Source organism: Apodemus sylvaticus, chromosome 17, assembly GCF_947179515.1.
Source record: "Apodemus sylvaticus chromosome 17, mApoSyl1.1, whole genome shotgun sequence".
In the NCBI taxonomy this organism is placed as follows: Eukaryota; Metazoa; Chordata; class Mammalia; order Rodentia; family Muridae; genus Apodemus; species Apodemus sylvaticus.
In genome coordinates, this window is record NC_067488.1 from 51615778 (window position 1) to 51640903 (window position 25126).

At 53.2% G+C, this 25126-nt stretch overlaps 1 protein-coding gene and 1 long non-coding RNA gene across 2 annotated transcripts in view; both read right to left on the bottom strand.

The window, feature by feature from the left end:
• The window catches only part of Nfam1 (NFAT activating protein with ITAM motif 1), a 37085-nt gene extending 12738 nt beyond the window's left edge, over positions 1–24347 (bottom strand). The window contains exons 1-4 of the mRNA XM_052160792.1: positions 24163–24347; positions 7889–8209; positions 6545–6657; positions 2406–2504 (exon numbers count right to left, since the gene is read on the bottom strand). Coding sequence (XP_052016752.1) covers positions 2406–2504; positions 6545–6657; positions 7889–8209; positions 24163–24280 — 651 coding nt within the window. The 5' untranslated portion in view covers positions 24281–24347. The remainder of the gene's footprint in view (positions 1–2405; positions 2505–6544; positions 6658–7888; positions 8210–24162) is intronic.
• Positions 15556–18669, bottom strand: LOC127667636 (uncharacterized). Its single transcript, XR_007973906.1, has 3 exons — positions 18544–18669; positions 17084–17220; positions 15556–16840 (listed from the first exon to the last, which is right to left on the bottom strand). It is a non-coding gene; the product is annotated as an uncharacterized LOC127667636 (long non-coding RNA).
• Positions 24348–25126: the final 779 nt, after the last annotated feature.

The window sequence follows — 25126 nt, forward strand, 5'->3', positions numbered from 1 at the left end:
ATCTGCCTGCCTCTGAGTGCTAAGATTATAAGTGTGTGCCACCACTCTGGCCACAATGGTGGAGGCCTACCTCAAAGGCTTAGTGAAGTTCTGTGATCCGTCTCTTTCCACATCTCCTTTCTAAAGCCCTAAAGCCAGCTGCCTTGTGATCCTGGATGAAGTTAGACAGACCTCTTTGCAACACTCAGGAAGTCAGTCCAAATCCTAGAAGATGCTACACACAGACCAGAAAGATGACCTAGGCAAAAGTGAGTCTTCTCTATTCCAAATAAATAAATAAATAAAATATAAATAAATAAATAAATAAATAAATCTGCCAGAAGGATAAAGTGAGTCTTCTCCATTCCAAATAAATAAATAAATCTGCTAGAAGGATATTGTTCCAGTGGGGAAATGCCCAGGAGAAGTCATGGGGGGGTTAGGGGGCGGAGTGGGGGAGGGGAATAGGGCTAGAGAGATGGTTTAGCAGTTAAGAGCACTGATTTCTCTTCCAGAGGACCTGGGTTTGATCCTTGGCACCCACGAGACAGCTCTATAACTTCAGTTCTATAGGATCTGACGCCCTCCTCCTCGGACACCAGGCACACAATGCGGCACAGACCTAGATGTAGACAAACACTCAAGTATACATTAAAATCAAATAAATCTTTTTTTTTTTTTTTTTTTTTTTTGGTTTTTTGAGACAGGGTTTTTCTGTATAGCCCTGGCTGTCCTGGAACTCACTCTGTAGACTAGGCTGGCCTCGAACTCAGAAATCCGCCTGCTTCTGCCTCCCAAGTGCCACTACGCCCGGCTAAATCTTTCTTTTTTAATTGGGTAGTTCTAAAATTTTTGAAGTACAGTTGGACAGTAAGGCTCAAGTTTGTAATTCCAGCACTCTGGAAGTGGAGACAGAGGGTTAGGAGTTCAAGGTCACCCTGGGTAACAGGAACCAAACACAAACCTCAAAATAAAAGCAGTGTAAGGACTGAGGCTCCTGTTCAGAGGCGCTGCACTTCTTGCCTAGTGTGCACAAGACCTTGGGTTTTATTCTGGGAAGAGCGAGAAATGGAGAGGGGAGGAAGGGGGAGGGAGGGAAAGATTGAAAGAGAGAGATTGATTTTTCACGTGTGGCAGCTAACACCATCATCTCTCGTGGCGTTGAGTTGCTGGGAAGGAAGAGAGAATGTGTGGGAGTCTGAGGTGGCATACGCTGCGACAGCTGGCGCGAAGTCCCCGGGGAGGAGAAACTGAGGGCCCTTTGAGAACTGTCCTGTTCTTAGAGCTGCCAAGGCTGCCCCCGGGGAAATGTTCCTTGGCCTCGTGGCCACCCGCCCCACTCTGGGAGAACATAGCTGAATTCTGACCTTGCTCTGGGTGGGGTTTTGTGGCCAGATCTCACGTGTCCACAAGGATGGCTGGCAAACACCCTTCGAACTATGTACTTGGCTACCTAACAGGCCAGGCCTGGAGCCAGGAGCCTGGTGGCTATGGCTGACAATGGAGGCAGATCCTTCACTTTCTCTACACTGAAGGTACACTACTCACAGACTGCAAGCACCACAGTGCACAGGGAGAGTCCCTTGTCCAGGGGGCCGGGCAGGCACAGCCTCTTTATGCCCCCCCCCCGCCCCCCCCCGTAACTGTGAGAACTGTGGGGTGGGGGAGGGGGAACACATGTGACGCAATGGCACATGACACATGCAGTCCTGTGTGGATTGCTGCTGTGATTGAGGAAGGGAGTGGGTGGAATAGCAAAAACCCAAGGGCGTGGCCCGGCGCCTGGCCCTTTCCTCTTTTTGGGACTTTTGCTGTTTCTGCTTCAATGTCACTTGTGCAATAGAAGAGGAAGAGGCTTGCATGCTGGGTTGGGGGATAATCTGATCAGATGTAGGAAGTTTCTTCATCCTCGCCAGTGTTTGCTCGGCTGCCTCATGTTCCTGAAGAGGCCCACACATCATCTCTCCTTTCGCCTTTGTAGCAATATCTAATTTGGTTGGATGGCGGCGCCGCACCCCTTTAATCACAGCACTCGGGAGGCAGAGGCGGGCGGATCTCTGACATCGAGGTCAGCCTGGTCTACAGAGGGAGTTCTGGGACAAGCAGACACAGAGAAATCCAGTCTGGGGAAAACAACAACAACAACAAAACAGGGAGAGAGACAGAAAGAGACCCAGACAGAGACACAGAGAGACAGAGAGACAGACAAAGACACAGAGACAGAAACAGAGAGATGGAAGGACAGAGAGACAGACAGAGACACAGAGACAAAGACACAGAGACAGAAACAGAGAGACAGAGAGATATCTAATCTGTAGAATTACTGTGTCCATTTTGCAGATTAAGAACTTGAGGCACAGAAATACCCCACGGCTAGTCAGGCCCTGGGTCGAGTCTGAGACAGGTAGAAGGGTCCTGGGACTCACCGTGTAGATGGATTCTGCTGGAGGCTTTGTGGTTCCGATGGTGGATTTGAGACCGGGGCATGTCTTAGCAGTGTGCTTGCCCAGAACTAATATCTGTTTCTGTAGAGAGAAGGAAACCAAGGCTGCCAAGGCTGAGGAGAAATAGCTCTCCCTTCTCCCTCCCCTTACAGACCCCACCAGGCAATTGTCATGGGGCCACACAAAAGTTAATCACTCAACACATGCCACCCACCCTCTCCAGGGAGCGGTGCCTGAAGCTAAAGGAAAACGCAGAGACGCACAAGAGACATCGTAGTCAAAGGCAGAGTGCCTGACTCTAGGGAGACAGGGCCTGGACCTGGGAGCCAAATGGTGGGTGGATCCCAAGTGGATGTCAGCCAGCCCCTCACACTGCACTGCACGGCCTGAAGGAAGATGTTTTCCCTCTAGCTTCAATGTCTTCAGCAATAGCACCCCTTGGCAAGACGATCAAAGATTCAAGGAGGGGGCTAAGGGGAGGCTTTCGATGGCATTCCAAACCCTCAGTCAACCACCCCAGGCTTGCTGAACACCCTTTGTTAGCTGGACAGTAGGAAAAGGTGAATACATTCCCGCCCTTCTGAACTTAAAGTTTGCAGGAGGGGTGGGCAATATGTAGCAACTTTACTACCGCAGAGCGTCCTGCACTCAAGGACCCAGGAAGGAGATAGGAGTGGGGTGTGGGGAGGGGAGGCCCGGGAGGGAGGAATATGAGGACCTGAGTATGTTCAGCATGAACAGAGGAGAGGGCTCCAGGCAGAAGCACATGAGGCAGGCAGGACTGAGGAACTTCAGGAGAGGTCAGCCTGAGGCTAAACACCCTGAGAGCCAGGTTGTCAGGCTGGGCGGTGTGGCAGCAGGGAACCTGCAGGGCTCTAGGTAAGACGCCTGAACCAAGCCGGCTTTGGAAAACTCCCCAAGGCTGAAGCAAATAGCAAGTGGAACTGGAGAGCTCTGGGTCACCCCGCTGGAAAAGCGCAGGGCTGGGGTGGCAGTCAGGGGGAGGCGGTCTGGACGCCCCCCTCATCGCAGGCACCACACTGCCAACAGTGGAGCGAACGGCCTCATCTCGGGGGCAGGAGCTAATTAAAAACCCTGGCCACCTGCCAATCCACAACCCATTCACTCCCGGATTAGCACTCAAGAGCTACTTAACTCGCAGGCAGAAGCCAGCGCCACCCCCAGTCTCAGCGTGTACAACTCTGAACACGGAGCCAGGCAGGAAGACATGCCTTGCTGCTCCTGCTCCCTGTCAAATCTACAAAGGAGCTCCCGGGTCACCTCTGCACTCTGCACATGAACCCGGAGAGGGCAGGGGTTGGGTGAGACCTCACAGCCCATAATCAACAGGGGCAGGATTTGAACCCACGTCTGCGTTCATTAAGATGCCAATCCACCCCAGTGCTACCTGGGGTGTTGTCTTCTGTTTTGTGATCATTTGTACATCTCATACAGACAGTTGATGGCATCTGTGTGTGGTTTATGATTCAGAAAGAACCCTGTCCTTGTCATCTGTCACTTAAGGGACAGGGGAGTGGGCATGGACTTCCATTTAACAGAGAGGGAAACTGAGGCCTGTCAAGCTAATGAGAGGCTCTCCCTAGAAAAAAACACTGGTTTGGTAACTTCTTGCACTGTCTGTTCCTGAAGACACTGTCACAGTCAGACCTCTAGGACCCTCGGGGCACATTGTACCTCCTTCTAGTCAAGGTGGCTAGGGTCCCCTTCTGAGCCTGCTTGTCCAGATGCCACCAAAGCTGAAGGACAGGTCACAGGTGAGAACAGTGGGAGCCGCCGGAGATGGAAATGGTCAGGTTTGCTCTGGTCCACCTCCATATGCAGACGCAGGTGGATGGAAGCGTAGGGGCAGTGGGGGAGGGGAGGGCAAAGGCCCCTCAGCCCTGTCCAGCCAGCCAGCCAGCCAGGAGGGTGGGCTGAAGTGGGACTCCTATAGGGGCAGAGGAGGAGCACTGCTGAAGACTTGGTTGGGTTAGGTTGTGCTTTGATGTGCGGGTTGGGGATGCTCTCTGTCCCCTGGAGCCAGCTCTGTCGCCCTTAGGACCCTGACCCGAGCAGCCAAAATTAGCTCGATTAGATTGTGATTATCAGATAAATAAACCATGGTGCAGTTTCTCCCATAGTGCCTAGCTCTCTGTCAGCCAGTAGGATACACTGAAGGTCGTCTGGGCTGAGACCTAGCTCTCCATACACTGCCAGCAACTGGCCAGGAGGCCTGTTAAACCTCAGTTTCTCCCGCCTTGAGATGGAAGCCATGATGTCACCTTGCCCTCCTCATGCCCTAGCCAGGTCCTATTCATCTTTCAGGGATCAGCACATATCCCATAATTCCTCCCACTAGCACCTACTAAGTGCCAGGCACCAGAGACCAGTCCCTGTCGCCAAGGGGTGGGGTGGGGTGGGGGAGGGGAGGCTGCACTCAGATGGGGAGACAACAGAAATGCAGAAGCCAGGGGTTGTATAGCAGACTGGGGGAGACAAGCAAGGACCCTGAGGAGGACATGGGGCGGGGAGAAGTGCCCGGACCCTGGAGAGACTGAGGGACTGGTTATGAGAATGAGTGGACAAGCTGAGCGCAGATCTAGCGCTTAATCCTGAGCCCCAGGTACTGAGAGAGGTAGGAGGCTTACAGTGCCAAAGAGTGGGACACCCCAGGTGGAGATGCGTCAGCCCCAGACATCATTTGTCACCACACTCATTCTACAGGTCCAGAGCTCGGGAAGGGGCCTGGCAGCTCATCAATACGTGGACGCATAAGCCCCGGGGCAGATCAGTCACCCAGGGGCACAGAAGGGCTCTCTGAGAACGGTACCCAGGATCTGCCAAGGCCACTGCAGCCAGAATGTGTGCGAAGTCATCACACCTGCCTCAGTGACTGACGGAAGACATGGCGATTGTCACCCTCTGGGGAGAGTAGCTGTTCTGGTGCTCAAAGTGACTGAGGTCTACCCTAGCATCCCCGCCCCCACCCCTTCTGTTCACAGCCAGGATGCTGGGAATTGCCTCTGCTTGAGATGTCCATGGGAGACAGTTGAGGCAGGGAGGCAGGGAGGCAGGGAGGAATTGATTACCCTGTCCAATCTTGCAGAGCTGGTAAGGGGCAAACTTAGACTACAAGCCAGCCCCTTCCTTCCCCAGCCTCCACGCACCTCCACGCAGGCTATCTTGAGATTTTTGGTCTCCTTGTTTCCTCTGGGTTCCTCCTAACCTTTAATAGAATGCCCAGTACACAGTAGGTACTCAGCTAAGGTCCACTTGAGAAGTTAATCCACGTTATTTACTAATAACCATGAAAGGACCCTGTAAATTATACTCCCTTCAGCAGATATTTACTGAGCACCTACTATGTGCAGAATCCTGCCGCATAGGCTGTGGCTGCCGCAGGGAACAACCCAGAGACCACTGAGAGATGGTGAGAATGAGGGGTACCCAGTGGGGAGTCAGTTCTCCCAAGGAGCCACCACAAACTAAACAGCCAGGCGAAGAGGTGGAGCAAACTGTCCCCTTCATAAACCCTCCAGCCCTGACTCTGTCATGTGCCTTCTATATAACCATGCGCAGATCACAGCCTCTCTGAGGCTCACTCTGTGGGGTCGTGAGGTGAGAAGAAATGTCTTCACGGAGCTATGGAAGGGAACACAGGAGATATGTGAGGGTGGGCTGGGCCCACAGCATCATTTAGTCCCTTTCACTGTACATTGCTGGGCAGGGCTCTGTCTGGGGACAGCATGAGAGCCTGTGTCTTCTCCCACCTTTTGGGGGTTTTGGTTTTTGGTTTTTCGAGACAGGGTTTCTCTGGCTGTCTTGAAAATCACTCTGTAGAACAGACTGGCCTCAAACTCAGAGATCCACCTGCCTCTGCCTCCAAGCACTGGATTGAAGGTGTGCACCACTGCCACACAGCTTCTCCAGATTCTTAGAGGAATGAGCAACCTAGGGTCAAAATGGGGCTGTGGGCTGATGGTGTAGCTCCCCCCCTCAAGGGTCAAAGATGTGACGGGGGCAGCCTCTGGTCCCAGGAGCCTCCCCAGTTCTATAGGATGGGGGTGGCGGGAGACTCATTTTTGTGTTGTATTTGTATTGCATGTCTATGTGATCCTCACCTTCTTCCAAAGCAGCAGTGCTGTCCCCAGCACTCCCAGGACACTCATCAGACTGGTAAAGCCAAGCAGCAGAGCCTCCCGGACCTTGAATGAAGGTGGCTGGTACGCTGTGTCTGGAAAGGAAGACAGCAGGGAGCAGAGGGCGAGTTTCCCAGGAGAAATGGATGTCTCACCTGGCTCGTCAGCCCCTAGTCCCAAAGCCTTACATTACCTTTGACCCATTTCTAACTCCTGACCTTATCAAGGGCCTTCTGAAACCCTTCAGGGCTTTGGCTTCGCTCCTGTATATGTTGACAACCACAGTTCTTTAAGGACAAGGGCTGGGTTACCTGCTCCCTCAGTCAGCTGGCACCACCGAGGGCTGCCTAGGGGACCCCGTGTGAGTCAGCTCAGCTTTGGGGACTCCCTCCCCTATATCTGAAACAATGGTTCTCTGAGTATGTGTTGTGTGAGTTGACGGAGACAGGCTTACTCTGGCTTGCAAGGAAAGTCACACCAGGGTTAGATAAGGGGCACACCTCCCTTCTTCCTGAGCCCTCCCTCCAGCCTTCTTCCCTGTCTCCATCTGGCTGACAGAAATGCACAGAGTGACCCCCTTGTGGGCCCAGATTAGTGCCTTCCATCACCAGGTTGCCGTCCTCACTGTCGACCCTGTCCAACATCGCTGAAGTTTTTACTGGGCAGAGCACTGCCATGAAGATCAGACCCAAGTTCACACGCACTAAGACATGAATTCAAACCCCGCTCTGAGGGATTCCAAAGGCCCCAGCCCCTTCCAGCGGGACTCACAGAGGAGGGTGGAGAAAGAACTAAGGCTTTGACCACAGCTTGCTCTTAACTTTGTGTGTGTGTGTGGGGGGGGGGGTCTCATGCCACTGAGAATCATAACTAAGAACCCATGATGCAAAGCAAATGCTCACTCAGTCAAGGGCTCCCAGTCCATGTGTGTGTGCATGCCCAACCCCCACACTGCTGACAGCACCAATGGTCTGAATGACCTCTTGCAGTTACTTGTCCGAGACAGTTAGAGGAAGATCCACATACTGCCCCCCCCTCCGTTTTTTTCAAGACAGCCCTGGCTGTCCTGGAACTCACTCTGTAGACCAGGCTAGCCTCAAACTCAGAAATCCACCTGCCTCTGCCTCCCAAGTGCTGGGATTAAAGGCATGCGCCACCACTGCCTGGGGCCCCTTCCCTTTCAACCCAAAGGCAGGTGCCTGGCACAGCTGAAGGATGGGGTTTTCCTAGGGGTGCTTCTGTTTGTAAAGCCGGAAGACAAGGCAGAGAAAACGCTGGTGACTTTGCATTTCCTTCTGCCTGGAAGGCTCTGTGAGGAGGCCTTACCTCTGACCAGAATGAAGACACCATCACTCTGACACGTGTCCTGGCCTTTGACTATGCAGTAGTAAGTGCCTGTGGCTGATGCATTTGGCAGGCTGAGTTTAGTCGTGCAATCCATGGTCTGGTTCTCCATGCCAGGACTGTATTGGCAATCAATCGGCTTCTCCAAGCTTCTCTTGCCATGGATATCCACATGAAAGAAGCTAACAGGGAAAATGATGACCTCGGATCCAGCGGCGTACTGGATTCTGCAGCTAAAGGACACATCCGTGTTTGCCAGGGAGACCCTGATCGGAGGGCTGGTGTGGGTCACTGATATCCCTCCTGTGGGGGGACAAGAAGGTGAAGTGACAGCTCGCTAGAAGTCCCCTCACCCCGTGTGAGCCTTCTGCATGTTTTACTGCACAGCATGATTCTCAAAAAGACTCCATTTCCCCACCACAAGGCATCCAGGCAGGAGCCAAGACAGAGGACGACTAAGAGTCAAGAAAGTCAACCCCTGCGGCAGATTCTTCAGCAGGTAGGGAGTGAAGCAGAGACACATCCAAGGCTGAGGGCACCTCGGATTCCCTGCTCCTGACCCCTCTCCTTCCTACACGACAGAGGCAGCCCCATTGGTTAGACATATAGACCTAAGAAACCAAAAGCTAGCGAGGAGGTAAGGAAAGGGAGAAGGCAGAAAACCCAAGCACTTCCTAGCAAGGGACAGAGGCAGCAGGTCTTCCCACAGCTCGGGGCAGCAGGGGAGACAGGCCATTCCGGGAATCGGGGCTCCGAGAACGTTGTCAGTTCTCCATGTGGTATATATAACAGCCCATTCCACCGGGAGCTGTCCTCCAGCAACACAGACCTGTTCATCTGTGGCCACTTTGTGCTCGCTACCCTTCACAAGGCCAGTCCCACTGAAGCCATCCCCGATACCCCCATACTCATCCAATGACCACTTAAACTCCCCCAAACACTGCGGGCTGGCCTGGGTGGGCCTCCTGCAGGCTTCTGGAATGCTCTTCAGATTTGGAGCAGGGTCGGAGGCCACCCCGCCCCCCCAGCTTTGGCAGCACGGGGGCTCAAACTTCAATATTCCATACCTCCCGGGCCCTTCCTCTCCAGCAGCTAAACAGCAGACAGTTTTTAAATTGAGGTCGGCAGCAAGCAGCCAAGAACACGCAGGCCGGCTTGTTAATCGGGAGAAGATCGTGCGTTTTGAGACGCTTAGAGAGTCTCAAGATTTATTTTGCCGAGGAAACTGAGCCGTGGGCCTCCTGCCTGTGGTGTGGGCTGGCGTAAAGCCAGAAAGGGTCTTGTCTGGCCTCTTAAGCTTTCCTCTGGGGGAAGGGCCTTCAGGGGGAGGCTGGGCCTTCTGAAAGACTCCTGGGCAGGGGTGGAGGGGATTTTCCAGTGAATCCTTACAGCCTTACAGACTGATATTTTGAATTTGCTGTTGAACCTGTAAGAGACACTCCACCCCCTAAAGAACTGGGGGCACTGATGAGGTCCTCGTCACTGTCAGAATGGGACAATGGTCACTTTGGGAGTATTGATTGAGGTGGTTGGTGCCCAGGTCCCTTCCCTAGCAAACAGTCCCTGTCCCGGGCTTCCTTCAGGTTGGCACTGTCCCTACTCTTTGCAGAGCAGCTGTGGTTTGTCTATCATATACACCATATAACACCAGCAAAGCAGGATTCTAGCTTTGCCATTAAGAAGCCTTGATTCAGGGTAGAGGCGTCCGATGGTTAGTGTGATGGTTTGTATATGCTTGGTTCAGGGAGGGGCACTATTAGGAGGTGTGGCCTTTTGTTGTTGGTTTTTTTGTCTTTTTGGTTTTCTCGAGACAGGGTTTCTCTGTGTAGCCCTGGCTGTCCTGGAACTAACTCTGTAAGTCAGGCTGGCCTCGAACTCAGACATCTGCCTACCTCTGCCTTTCAAGTGCTGGGATTAAAGGCGTGAGACACCACTGCCCAGCAGGAGGTGTGGCCTTGTTGGAGTGGGTGTGGTTTTGTTGGAGGAAGTGTGTCACTGTGGGGGTGGGCAAGGAGACCCTCCTCCTAACCAAGTGGAAGTCAGTTTTCTCCTGTCTGCCTTCAGATGAAGGTGTAGAACCCTCAGCTCCTCCTGTACCATGCCTGCCTGGATGCTGACACACTCCTGCCTTGATGATAATGGACTGAGCCTCTGAACCTATAAGCCAGCCCCAGTTAAATGTTATCCCTTGAAAGAGATGCCTTCGTCATGATGTCTGTTCATAGCAGGAAAAGCCTAACTCGGACAGCTGGGTAGAGAAGGTGGGGCAGGTGCTGTGGTGTGGTCTCCCAGGCTGCCGGATGGACTGGGAGGTAGATGGCACGAACTCCAAATGATTGAGAGCTATGCCCACCCTGCCAGTGGCTTGTTTGCCACACAGCCCCTTCCGCCCTTCTCTAGCCGCTCTCCCTACAGATACCCTCTCTGAGACCTGTCTGTGAACCACCCCCCCATGGTGCCCCTTACCTGGAGGGTTCTCTATCCGGGGCTCCTTAACCTGTGCCTCCTTCCTATCGCCAATTCCTAAGATCCCAGACTTGGGTCCCCTGGAGCTCCCAGCACCTGATCCCCCCCTATGGGCTTTCTACACGCCCCTGTCAGGCTGCCAGAGTGAACGGAGCCTGGCTGGTTTCCCCAGGGTTTCCAAAGTGAAGAATGGAAGTTGTAATCCAACCGAGAGACCTGGAAAGTGGCCAAGCCTCCTCCCCTGGGACCTTTTGGTTCTCCAGGGTTGAGGCCTCTCTCAGACTAGGGGAGGTAGACACGCTGGCAATGTGACAAAGACACCTTCCCATTTTTCCCCTTCTGGAAGATAGCCATCCAATTGTCTTTAAAAATCCCCCCACCCCCACTCAAGGCACCCTTCTAGAAAGTGATGGAATCTGCTAGTGTAATTAACTCGATCTGATCTTCACAATTCTGGAAACATCTACAAAAATAGATGTCTATTGTTCTACAGCCTTGTAGAATTTACTATTTTAAGGGTAAAGGGTTAGGATCATGAAAATTCAGGGCCTGGCTCTGGCCAACCATACTACATAGAGACTTTGGAATGAGAACCTCGGGCCCTGATGAAAGTGCTGTGTCTAAAGGGGTAGAGGGGACACAGCTCCTTTCATGTCATACAAGCAATGACAACTGTCTGGAGACAGCCAAGAGCCAGGGGGAATCTCAGTGCACTGTAGTTGGGGTGTCTGGCCTGAGGATGGAGTCTCTCACTGTTTCTCCTTTGCTGGGGTGTCAGCACCCCACAGCCTGCACCACCTAGCTTCCTGTGGGTTCCCAGCTCCTTGCTTTATTCTGTTTGTCTGCCGGTGAGAAGTGGCCCCCCATTTAAGGTCCAGAGCTGGGGATGAGCCTAGAGAAAGTCTAAGTCCATGAAACTTTCTTCCTAGCACTCGCGGTGCTCCAAACACACAAACTCAGAAGAGGTACTAGGTAGCTGTTAGCATCCTGTGTGGTGAGAAAGGCATCGATGGGAACCAGGAAGCCTGGAGTGGGAGGGAAGGGGTACTCCCTTCTCCGAGTAGGTTGGGAGGTACCTGGGAGTTGAAGACTTTTGGGACTTGGAAGGGAATGTCCGGAAACAGAAAGAAAAGCACATGGATAGAAAGTCTAACCAGGTATGAGGCAGGCATACTAACACGAGGCAATTACAGCAAGCCCACGCCACAGACAAAAAGACAGAGAGCCAAGCTGGCACGATAGCTCAGTGTGCAGCTGGAGAGATGGCTCAGCAGTTAAGAGCACTGGCTGCTCTTCCAGAGGACCCAGGTTCAAGTCCCAGGAACCACAGGGGAGTTTACATCCTTCTGTAACTCCAGTTCCAGGGGATTCAGCGCCCCCTTCTAGTCTCTACAGGCATTGCATGCAAGCAGTACACAGACACATTCAGGCAGACACTTGCAAACGTAAATTTTAAAAAAATAAATAAAATCTCAAAAAGAAGAAAGTGGTAGTACACGCCTTTAATCCCAGCACATGGGAGGCAGAGTCAGGCAGGTCTCTGGGAGTTTAAGGCTAACCTGGTCTACAGAGTGAGTTCCAGGACAGCCAGGGCTATACAGAGAAACCTTGTCTCAAAAATTAAAAAAAAAAAAAAAAAAAAAAAAAAAAGGAAGAAAGGAAGGAAGGAAGCAAGGAAGGTTGGTTCAGTAGGAAAGAAGGTTGCCAGCAAGCCTGCAGACCTGAGTTTGATTGTTGGGCTCCACGTGGTAGAAAAAGAGAACAGACTTCCTCAAGTTATCCTCTGACAGCCAAACTCATACCAGAAAACACACACACACACACACACCACACACACACACACACACACACACACACACACACGTTAAAGAAAAAAAGGGGCCATATGAGCTCAAAGCTACAGGAGTCATGTGAACAGTGGAGTCGAGCTCTGCTGAGGGGGCAGGGCAGGTGCCCTGGGCACAGGAGGGGGGTGGGCGGTGCTCATGGAGGGGCAGGCATGACAGCCCTCAGCCTATGAAGGCAGTCTGTCAGGTCCCTGCAGTGATCACACTTGCACGGTCCCGTCACAGACAAGTGGTTACATGCCCTTTGGCTCGGGTCTCATGGATCTTTGAACTTTGACAGCGTGTCGATCATGGGACAAGGTGGCCAGGACAGGGGGCTGGCTGGCTGGGCATTCTCTGCAGTTCTCTTCATGAGGCTGTCACTGGGGATAAGTACCCCAGGAGCAGGACTGTGGGGACCTTGGATTCCAAGAAGCTGAGAAGGGAGAGGGCCCTGAAGTATGTCTGGGTTGGTTTCTTTGTTTGTTTGAGTTTGAGGTTTTTTTACTTTCTTTCTTTGTTTGTTGTTTGGTTGGTTGGTTGTTTGGTTGGTTGGTTGGTTGGTTGGTTTGGTTTTGATTTTTCAAGACAGGATTTCTCTGTGTAGCCCTGGCTGTCCTGGAACTCACTCTTGTAGACCAGGCTGGTCTTGAATTTAGGAAGTTCCAAGGGATTAAAAGTGTGCATCACCGCCTGACTTGAGTGGAAGCTGTTGCCATACAATCCCCAGAACACAGTGACCCTGACCTGACATGACATTCCTCTCTCTACTTCCACTCAGGGTGACCCTGTGGAAGGACAGGAGGGGGTGTCTGAGTGGGAGAGAGATGAGGAGATCCAGCCCCACCGTCTACAGACTCCGAGCTTCCTTGGTGGGAGCGACCTTGGCAGTCGTCAAGGTCAGCATGGCAGTTAGAGGGTTGGACATTTGAGGAAACAGGAATCACTGGTGATTTCAAGTCACCAAAGACAGACTCCCTCAGCGTAACCAGAGCCACTGAGGGTCCAAAGGGCCCTGACATAAGTCACGGTGGCTTTTCTGGTCATGTTCAAAGCTTCACGGGTCTTCTAGGCAGACTGAGTTGAGACAACCTAGGCACGGGGAAACAGTCGCAGGAAGCCTGTGTAAGGGAAGGCCTCCATTCAGCGAGCTCAGGAAGGCTGTGGGCACAGGGCCGGGCGGGGTTCCATGAGGGCAGGGTGGGGCAGTGGGAGAGAGGTAGGGGAGGATAATGAGCTTTCTCCCTTGCAGCTGCTAGGGGCACCTCCTTCTGACCCAGGTGGGAAAGGAGAAACAGGAAGAGCCAAAGGCCAGGTAGGCGTGCGTGTCTCTGATGGGAGCATGGGAGATGGCAGAGGCAGGGAAACTACAAATCAAGGTGGCAATCTAGACAGGAAGAGGAAAGCAGAAAGAACTGGAGGTCAGGTATATGGATATATGGGGAGTGTATATGATATGGTCCCCGAGCCTGTGGGAAGGTAGAGGCAGGGGAAACTGCAAATCAAGTTGTGTGTGGTAGGACATCCCTCTACTCTAGTAGAGGGACAACTCTGAATAGAAAGAAGCCTGTGAGCCTGTGTCAGACTTGATGGGAAGATACAGGGCACTGAAAGGGGCACCCCAGAGAGTGTGGTCTCAGGGGTACAGACAGGGGGAGATAGCCAAGCAGGTTCAGAGACAGGAAGAGCATAGACCAGTGGTTCTCAACCTGTAGGGTCACCTGGGACCATTGGAAAACACAGATATTTACACTAAAGTCCACCACAGTAGCAAAATTACAGTTATAAAGTAGCAATTAAATCCAAGTTCTGTTTGGGGGGGTCACCACAACAGGAGGAAGTGTATTCCAGGGTTGCAGCCTTGGGAAGGGTTGAGAGCCACAGGCCAACGCCCAACACAGCTTGGCTGTGTCTCATTTGATCTCCGTGTCCTCCGTGTCCCTCCCTGTCCTCACCTACACTTCCAAGCAGGAAGCACGGGCTACTGCTAAGGCCACCCACACCCCACTTCCCAGAACAATTCAAAGAAGACTGGGCTCTCTGCAGCTGCAAACACTACAAAGAAGTGAGGAGCCGTGGATGGGGGTGGGGATGCCCAGGACTAGAGCCCACAGGCCCAGGCTTAAAAGCTTAAAAGCTATGCAGCCTTGACCAGGTAGCTTTCCTCCAGCAGGGGAAAAGGGCAACGCTAACCTCACAGGGCTATGGTGGGACCAAATACTCCCTGCAGACACAACCACATCAGAGCAGGGGAGCCCTGACCTGACCCAGTTTTCTCTATTACCTCCCTCGGGTCCTTCTTTGACTGAACACTGGGGTAGGTGTCACCTTGGAGTGTCAACTGGTGGCCGGGCCTAGAGGCATCTACTGGGTGTCTGGCTTGTGTGAGGCGCACACTGGAAGGATAGTCCCCCGGCAGCTGTCCCATGAGCCTCCTCATCCCTGCCTGTGTTCAGTCTCCTGGTTGGGAAGGACTTAGTCTATCACCCCCGTAACTGATTCCTTCCCTTTTAGGTTCTTCTGACTCTGTGGCCACTTTATCTGATGTCAGGGCTGGGTGGAGACACCAGGGACCTCTGTGCTAAGTCCTCGATGGGGAACAAATTGTAATCAGAGAACCTGATCCGAGAGCATAGGTGCCCATTCTGACAGTCTTCCTTGGGGTGGCCGGTTAAACCCCGCTCTGAGATCTGACCGTTTCCCTGTAGGACCGGGGTACCCTCCTTTCTGGCTTTCTCAGAGACTCACAAACTCATTCTAGCCCCGATCTTTGATCCTTTCTCACCGAGAAGGGTCTCCCCTCTGGAGGAGGCCCAGGAAGGCATCTGAAATCAATTCACAGGGTCAAGGCAAACAATTTATAAAGGACAGAAAATGGAGGGCACATTTCACACGGTGCTGGGCCGTTGCGTGTGACCTGGTTTCAGTTATTCTCAACTGGGTTCAGACAGGGTCACCCTAAAACATGCAGCTTCTGATTCGGGGTTACTGTGGCCTACAGTCCCCTCTTCACACCCAGGCTATGTGCCAGTCCCTGAGCTGTGCTCCCAAATACTGGCTTCCCAAGACAGGATGATAAGAGGAGCTGCTGTCGCCCTCGGGCACAGTCCCCTCAAGTAACAAAGGCTCAAGAGACAAGATGGGGTTTGCCCCAGAAGCAGGGCTGTGAAGTAAAGATGATACTGTACCCTGGCTACCTCTGGGTCCCACCCCACCCCCACTCCCCACCCTGACTACCTCTGGGTCCCGCCCCACCCCCACTCCCCACCCTGGCTACCTCTGGGTCCTGCCCCTCCCCCCAGGCTCCCAACTCTAATCACTATTCTGCTAGTTTCTAAAATATCTGAGCAAGCAACACCCAAATGAAAGAAACATTATCAGGTGGTGGTGCACACCTTTAATCCCAGCACTTGGGAGGCAGGGGCAGGTAGATCTTTGTGAGTTCGAGGCCTACCTGGTCTACAAAGCCAGTTCAAGAACAGCCAGGACTTTATCACACAGAGAAACCCTGTCTTGAAGAAAAACAAGAAAGACAGAGACTGTGTTTCAAAGGGAGCTGAAAGATTGGAGGTCACTTCCCTAAACGTGGGTTATCAAATAGACGGGCTGACAACATGGAGGAGCTGAAGGGAAAGTCCTGATCTGATCATAACTGAGCGGAATCCTACAAGCGTTGAGGGGTACTGCTACTGTCGGCAGTTCATGGAGACCCTGCAGCTCTGCAGGAAGTGAACCCATGAGCCCTCTATAGTCTTCTAACAGGGCTAACCTAGTCCTCGGAGGATGGTCAGTGGCCCTTTAAGGAGGAGGTGGATGAGAGGAATAACTGTGCAAAAATGCCTACTGGAGGTGCAGAGGGTAAGAGCATAGAGTTTCACCTCGCCGATCTCACCCCAACTCTGCTCCAGACGCCTGACCTCCGTGGTGAGCTCTCCAGAATCCGCCAGCCCCTTCTGCGCCTTGGCCCCGGTCCCAGCTCTGCTCGCAACTCAATCCCTCCCAGAGCACTGAGAGCGAGTAGTAAGGGCCCAGGCGTGCTGATCAAAGCGATCTGCCCTAACTCAGGTCGATTTTAAAGGAAAACACTTTGATTTCAGGCTCCAAAAGAAAGCCGTTCCCACGGTCTTTATATGAGGCCTGGGGGGATGCCCTCCGTTCCGTTCCGGCAGCTCTGAGGGCTACGACTCTTTAAAGGGTCCTCAGGAAGACGCAGACTGCGAGCTGCTGGTTTGTCCCTGGGTCCCAGCCGCGTGCCAGAGTGTGAATCTCGGGGCACCTCAGGGCAGCCGGCAAGCCATTCATGACAGGCAAGCAGTCGCCAAGTGGCTGGCGCAGGCGTTGGAAGGCGACCTTTGAACGGTGAGTGTCTTATGGAGTTTTTAGTGCTAATGTTCTCCACATGGCGCGCTCAGGATGGGCTGTCATGTCGTTCAACACCTCTGAATCACAGCTGCGCGCAGCTGCGGCTTGGCTTCAGGCCCTTCCCACAGCTTGGCTTCAGCCCATTCTCACCGTTCTAGACCCCAGACCCCGGACCCCAGAGCGCAGGAGAACCACGTGGAGACACACACCAAATCAGCGCTTTGTCGAAGGTTCACAAGTGTCCGCTGCAGTGTTCCCTTTGAGCCCCTTTACTGGCAAGCTGGTGAGAGAGACCTGGGTTGGCTGGGGATTCAGGGTCTCCCTTTCCACACGTTCATACCCTCAAAGGGTATTAGGTTGGGTAGAGATGGTGGCGACAGAGGATGCTCGTCTTTGAACGGGGATGGGTGTAATGGTGTGAGGACCCCCAAGGGCCCTAGGAAGGGGGGACCCGGCTGGAAAACGAAACAATAGAAGGGAAGTCTCTGGGGAGTAGAAACCCAGAGGACAGGCCAACACCTACCCTGAACAGGGACAGGAGCTTTCTGGGAAGAGATCCTTGGACTGGGTCATTGTTTTCTGAATTAGAATTCTTCAGGTCCTTCCCCACCTCCTCCCTTCATAAAAGTGGAAGCAGCTCACTGGCTCACCACAGAAATCCTGGAAACCACAGGGAAGGATCAAGAAGAAAGGCGGACTTGTCTGCAGTTCGCCACCCTGACAGAGCAGCTGTGAACGCTCTGATGTCTTTCTTTCCCATCTCTTTACCAGGCTGAACTTTGAAGGAAGAGAAAGCGTGGGAGGCAGCCAGGTGGGGGAGGGGCAGGTAGGAGGGTTTCAAGCACAAGAAAGCTCTTGGGTAAAGCTTCTAGAAGTTTCCCCACAGGGCACTGTGCCGGGGCACTGAAGAGAAGGTGGTGAGGGAAAAGGTTTTCGGCTAGGATGAGCAGGGCATCGGGGTCTGCAAGAGGTTGGGGGAGGTTGGCAGAGGCAGGGGGTGGGCGGGGGTGGGGTGGCTATAAAACAGGCATAGCCTCTGGGGAGCTTTTAAATTAGAAGGAAAATGTCATTGCATTTTAGAAAGAAGACAGGAGAATACCGCAGAGTTCCAACCGGTAGACTTGGGCCACCTAAAACTTCCCCAGCACAAGCAAGTCACCTGACTGCTTCTCTTCAGTCTCCTTTTAAAATACAAGCTCGGGGTTGGAGATAAATCTCAGTGGGCAGAACATTTGCCTTGCATGCATGGAGTCCCAGGTTCAATTCCTGGCATGGCATGAGCCCGGTGTGGTGGGACGTAGCTATAATCGCAGAACTTTGGCAATAAAGGCAGGAGGGTCAGGAGTTCAAAGTCATCCTTGACCTCAGAACAAGTTTAAGGGCAGCCTGGCCTCCAGGAGACCTGAGTAATGGCACAAGCTCTCATCCGGACTCCTCAGTTTCCAGTCACCACATATCCTGCTCTCTCAGTTCCTGTCTACCACTCCCTGGGCATCCAGCCTGCGGCCTCCTCTTTTCCATCCCTCCACACAGCTCTGCAGGCCTCCCCTGTTAGTGTCAGGAGAACCTCAAAGACAATGACGGCTGTTCTGTGACTCCTGGTCTTGACTCCTGGCCTGCAGACCTTCTCTCTGTGGCTTCCCTTCTTCTCCCCTCCCCCCACACCTGCTCTGCTGTCTTTGATATCCCTGGCTTTCCTTCCCTTGGCCTCCTCCTGGGATTCTCTTAAGATCCTTGCTTGGCACAGCCTAACCTGCCCTAGATGGGCTCGGCTGGGTCCTGAAAGTCGAGGGATGATTCTTTCTGAGTTCATCCCCCTACGGACCAACTGCAGGAATTGAGGCTGTGAGAAGAGAGAGTGACTGTCCTGTGGTCCCCAGGCTCCTTGGCATGAGAAGGCCTAAGAAGGGGGCACTTGGTTAGTTAAAGGCCATATGCACTTTGAATGTAGGCCTTTGCCCACCCTGACTTGGTGAGACTCACCCTACAAAATGGAGGCCACTCCTGCCTGGGTTCCGCGGCCTGCGTCTGCTGATTCAGCAACTGCAGACAGGCTATGATTTGTCCTTCTTTCTCTACACTTCCAAGCACCCCGCAAGACCACAGCACCTAGAACAAGTCACCAAGTATGACCACCCATCAAATAGACCCAGTGAACCAGGATCCCCCAAGGCCCAGCCAGGAGTCCCCATGGGATGCTAGGTCAATGCCATTCTACCTTGGACCTGCAGCCCTCATCGGGACAGGCCCTATGCTGATACACAGTCTCGGAGAGAAAGAGGACAAGGCCTGCCCCGGCCTCGGCTTTGAGGTGGGTGTGTACAGACTGACTCTGTCACCTGCAGGAGGTCTGGGAAGACCCTAGTGAAACCTCAGACCATGAGGATTCCAAACTGCAGGCACAGAGGAGAGGGTGTCAAGGGAGAAATGCTGGGCCCATAGAACCCCACTGGGCAGGGTAGACAGGGATCCCACCCTGGGGACGAAGCACCAAGCTATAGCATTCACTGCGCATGTCTGAGGTCTCACACTGACACTGATATCTGGTCAGTGGCACCAGATAGGACCTCCTGTCAGAGGTAGCAAGAAGCTAACTATGGGAAGCTGCTGAATTCCTCAGGATGAGAAGGGGGGGTGGAGAGTGGTCGGGCAACGTGGCTAAGGTCTCTGAGAACTCAAATCCAGGCTGACCAGGCCACCTGCCAACCTCAAGTCTTTCCTGACCTCCTCAAGATCATCTGGACTGCCCCCCCTTCCCCCCTCCGCCCCCGTCCTCTGGCTTTAGCCGCCACTCCAGTGCCTGATGGCCATAATCCTATCACAATAAGCCCGGCTTAGGGCCACCAGGAGTGGGGAAGGACAGATCTCATGTTCATCTTCTGTGTTTCTCCAACCCCCTGTTAACTCCCACTCACAAGAGACTTTATGCCAGAGCGGAGCCTCAGTGCAGAGGGATTAGGGGCTCATTCAGCCCGATGTCTCACCAGGATGGACAGTTAGACCTCCAGTCTTCCGGGGCTATCTGGAGCTCTCTGAGGCTGATGAGCTTAATTTAGCTGCCGTTGTTACCCTTTTCTTAGGGTCCCCTGAGTGCTGGGGGCCACAGAGGTAAAACCAGAGGAGTGCATGTGGTTGCTCTTCTGTGGACACTCAACATTCAGCCACACGGAATGACAGGTGTTGACATAGTTTCAACAGGGACAGGTGCCCTGGAGTCCAATACACAGGGGCACAGACACACACAGAGGCACAGACACACACAGAGGCACAGACACACACAGGGGCAAAGACACACACAGAGAAAGGCACAGACACACACAGAGGCAAAGACACACAGAGAGAAAGGCACACACAGACATAGACAGAAAGAGGCACAGACACACAGAGGCACAGACACACACAGAGGCACAGACACACACAGAGGCACAGACACACACAGGGGCACAGACACACACAGGGGCACAGACACATACAGAGGCACAGACATACACAGAGGCACAGACACACACAGAGAGGCACAGACACACACAGAGGCACAGACACACACAGAGAGAGGCACAGACACACACAGAGAGAGGCACAGACACACACAGAGGCACAGACACACACAGGGGCACAGACACACACAGGGGCACAGACACACACAGGGGCACAGACACACACAGGGGCACAGACACACACAGGGGCACACACACACACACCCGAGGACCATGTGCCTACTCACAGCTCCAAATAGGATGCCCCTGAAGTGCCCAGACTGACTGTAGAAACAGCAGCGTGTTCACTTAGCAGGATACTATACGGCAGTGTGCACACAACATTGCAGGCTTGTGGGGCATAGCGGTTCTGTCCCAGTTACACTCTGTCACCACAGATAGTTATGAAGAAGCACTGCTGTGTCCCAGGGGAACTCAGTCATGGGCATGGGGATTTGAACTTGGCAATCTTCATGTCACAAAATATTTTTGAGTCTCACTCCAACCACTTAAAAGATAAGAAAAACCACTCATAACTCTGACTGTATCAAGCAGGTAGAGGGCTAGGCTTAGCCTGGGGGTGCGGCCATAACCTGCCACCCTTGCTAGGTAGCAATAGAAACAAATATCACCCATCTCTCGACCACTGGTGTTGAATCAAAGAGACACATCACAGAAGAATACACAGGAACATTGACACCAAGTTCTAAAGCAGACAGTCTAGGCTCAGTGCTCCCATACTTGCTTAGCGTGTATGAGGCCCTGGTCCTCGTCCCCAGTGCTGAAACAAAACAGGAAAACTTCCACAGTGACTCGGACTGGGAGGTTTTCCCAGCACTCCCACACCCACACTCAGAAGAGAGCAATACCTCTAGGGCGGAAACCGGTGTCTCTGGAAGAATGTTCTGGAATGTTCCAGAGTATTCTCTCTCTCTCTTGACATAGTCAGGCAGCATGGGCTTTTGGAAGTATTTATCATTCATCACTGTACTTACAATTAGAATGAAGAAGGCAGCGGGGAGGGGATCTATGGGGACAATGTCTGAACCTCCACTTGACAGGCATTTTAATCTGCTGGAAGTCTCACATCCCACTGCTCGGGGAGACTCTCCTCTCCAGTCAAACAGAACAGCTCGCTGTTTCTTCCCCCAGCTTGTCTTCTGGTCTCCCAGCCTTTATCCATGCTGTGCCTGTGTGCTGCCTCACCTGCTCTGGCCTCCGCTGGGTCCAGCCGCCAGCCTCTCCAGCAGGCTGCCTCCCCCCCAACACACACACACACACACACACACTCCCTGAGCCCACCTCAGCACTGCACTGCCTCTCTGCCTCTCTGCAGGCCTCTGCCTCCCAAGCTCTTTATTGGGATTAAACGAAGATGAAAGGCAGAGTCCAGTGGCGACAGAGGCTGGAGGGGCAGGAAGGGAGGCAGGAAGCCTTGGCTTGCAGAAGGCAGAGAGCAACTATTCATGTTTGGGAACAAAGAGAGTGGTGACATCTGAGGCCAGAGAGCACAGGCAGATGCTCACAGGAGCTCCATCTGGGTCCTGTTCCCTGGGACAAGTCTCATGATTTCTACCCAGCTGAGACAGCGGGCCTGGGGCTCGTACAGGTCTGTTCTCCCGAAGGGTCCAGAGCTCTGTGGCCTCGGGGACTCTGCCTGCCACTTTCTCCTCCATGGCTATTTAAGAGAGAAATCAGTAAAGCTCAGAGCCTGAAAACAGTCGAAAGAGAAAATAGACTGACATTAGTCAAAGACGCTGAGGCCCGGGGAGGGTAAGCGGGTTACCCCAGTCAAGAGACGTGACAGTGCCAGCGTCCGAAACACTCAGGCAGGAGGATGGGTGGAGAGTTTGAGGCCAGCCAGGGCTATACAGTGACTTCTGGCCAGCCTCGGCTATACAACCATGCCCAAGCTATACACTGAATTCTTGTCTTAAAGAAAGCAAGCAAGAGAGAGAGGGAGGGGGGAGGGAGAGGGAGATGAGAGGGAGACAGAGGCAGAGAGGGAGACAGAGGCAGAGGCAGAGAGACCAAGAGATCACACATAAGGGAGGACTCTTAAAGCCTGAGACAGGGGTGTGGGGGGAGGAGCAGAAGCTGTGATAGGTGAGGGGCGGGAACAGGGGAGGGGGCTGCGCGTTCCTGTACCGGGCTTCAGAAGGCAGGGAGCAGGCTCTGCCCTCTCACATAAGAGCAGGAAGAACGTCTCTGTGGTGGAGGGTTTGTTGCAATACAAGGCAAAAAAAAAAAAAAAAAAAAAAGATCTGTTTCTGTTTCATCCTCTTTCAAAACAGCTTCCCCAAAGTTCCAAAGTTGCAGTAGCTTGGCCCAAAAAGCCCCTCTAATCCAGTGCCTTGGCATTTAGAGGGAAGATCAAGGACATTAAGTTCAAATGACTACGTGGGAATTCTTTCGGTTTACCAAGGGATGATGGTTGTTGAGGCACAATCTCACTCTGTGGCCCTCACTAATCTGGAACTAATAGCAATCCTCCTGCCTCAGTCTTCCAAGTCCTGGGATTACAGGCACCAGCCACAACATCTCACATAAGCGGAAGTTCAAACACCTGTCAGCAACGGGTACAATCTACCTTTTGGCTGTCTTTTCACAGGTCTGGGGTGGGTGGGCCATGTGGGGGGGACAACATGAAAGGAGACAGCCCGCAGGGTTGGTACCCCAAACGGCTCTAGAGGCTGCGTGCTGGCTCCTGCCTCCTCAGAGTAAAGTTTCTTGGGAAGAATGTTCTTGGCAAAGAAAAGAAATAGACCCAGCAGAGCCCACTGGGCAGGGGAGGCTGAGGCTGGAGCTGGCCCTGGCCTGCAGCCTGACCTATGACCTTTCGGTTGTCTGACTTCAGACATGTTGACAGACCTCCCTGGGTTTGTCTCCCTGTCAGTGAAATGACGCTGAGGACATTAAAGGTTCACTACTCGCTAATTCCTGATCATCAGATATAAATGAAAAGAGGGATGTGATACAATCCGGGAAGAGAGAACTCCCAGCCAAAGCCTCATCAAAGTCAAAGCAGCACCGAGGAGAAGCCGGGGGGGGGGGGGGGGGGGGGGAGGGGGGGACAAAGTGTTCACAGTGCAAGTGTAAGGACCAGAGTTCGAATCCCTGGAATTCCCATAAGGCAGGGTAGCATGTGTCTCTAATCTTATTGTTCCTGCCACAAGACAGAATCCTTGCAGGTCAGCCAGCCTGGCACCCGCAGCAGTGACAGACAGACAGACAGACAGACAGACAGACAGACTCTATCCCAAACAGGTGGAAGGCAAGGATGGTAACCTGAGGCTGGCCTCTGACCTCCATAAACTCATCATGGTACACACACACACACACACAAAATAAATAAAGTCAAACATAGAATATTTAGTACTCAGCCTCCACAGTAGAGTGGCCATGGATCTGGCCAGGCCAGGGAAAGGACGCATAGTGCCTGACAGACATCACCCAGCACCACCAGGGAGTGCTGCTAGTTTTCCTGAGAGGAACACCCTTGGAGGCACACTGGCCCCTACCCCACAACCTGCTTTGAATCCAGACCTCCCAGCTTCCAAAGGAGCCCAGAACCAAGAGAGGGCAGCACGGTTGGCCCTGGGGAGATTCCTGGTCATAAAACCCTTGGCCTTTAGCTGTATTTTAGAAAGTGTGACCCACTCTAGTGGACCCAGGGTGCCATGCTCTGGCTGCCTTTCCCTCTATGTTAAACGGCCACCAATAATACCCAGGGTAGCTCCGCCACCTGGCAGATTCACACGATGCCTCTACCACAGCAGCCTAGTAAGAGCTGTCTCTTCCAGGGCCTCCACACCTGACCTCAAAACACAGCATCCACCCTCTTTATTTAAGGACCAGGGGGGCTAAGCTACGCTGTCAGGAAAGCTGTTAACACTGCAGCGAAGACACACCACCGTCCCCCCACTCCCACCCCTTCAAACGCCACCTTGACGAGGCATTAGCTAAATATCTTCTCAGTCCCCGAAGGCTTCCCACATGAAATCTACAATGTTCAAACGCAACCAGCAAATCCCCAGAGACAGGTCCCGGGAATTAGCTGCTCCCGCTGGATGAAAGTCACTCTGATGTATGTGAGCAAGAGGACGTGAGAAGGAGACAGACTTGCCTGCTAGCTGCGGGGTCCAGGGTACCAGCAGCAGACAGAGGAAGCACCAGGCTGGCAGCCGGCTGGGTGGGTGCAGGCATCCCGCCCGGGCCCCACACCATGGAAGCCGGCTCTCCATGGGATACTGTGAGCCCAACACTTGATCAAAGCAAGTCCCTCCTTCCTCTTTAGTTCACTGGAGACCCGGGCAGCTACAGTTCCCTTTTGTGTCCCCTTAAGTTCCTCTTCTGGACACCCTTCTGCTTCCTCAAGGCTGTTCTCTCAGAAACCCTGACTTCCCTTGGAAACAGTGGGAGCCACGTTGGTGGGGGGGCTCCAGCAGATGAGCAGCTGGCCTCCAACTGGTCCAAGCCACACAGAAGGAAAAGAGGCAGGGGCCTCGGCTTCCGGCCTCCGTCTCTTGCCATAGACGGCCCTGTCCTGGAAGCTGGGGTGGCCATGCTCCTTAGGTCTGAAACCCGAAAAGTGACCAGCCGCACCTGCTCAGACACCCCTGCCCGGTCCCTGCAGCCCCTTGATAAGGTGTCCTGAGGGTGGGGGAGGGAGAAGTGGGTAGAGCCAAGGGAAGGGGAAGAATGAGGCAGAGGAGTGGCAGACTGAGAGGCTGAAGGGCCTAAGCCACTTGTCCCTGCCTCCTGAGGGAATTTAACACACCCTGGGAATGAGAGACAGTGCTGGTTCTCTGGAAAAACTCCTCTTGACCCATCTTAGCTGGCACTCCTCCTCCTGGGGGCCTGAGTTCACCCCATGCCCCCAGGAGGAGACACGGGCCCTCACTATCTCCTTCCTCTTGCTCTCGAAGCCCCCATGTCTCTAGAGGCCTCAGGACTGGGGCAGTGATGGCCTCCTGTGGGGGCCAATCCTCCGCAGACTCTAAGGAGAACTCTTTTTTTGTTGTTGCTTTTTTGGTTTTTTTGTTTTGTTTTGTTTTTTCAAGACTGTTTCTCTGTATAGTCCTGGCTGT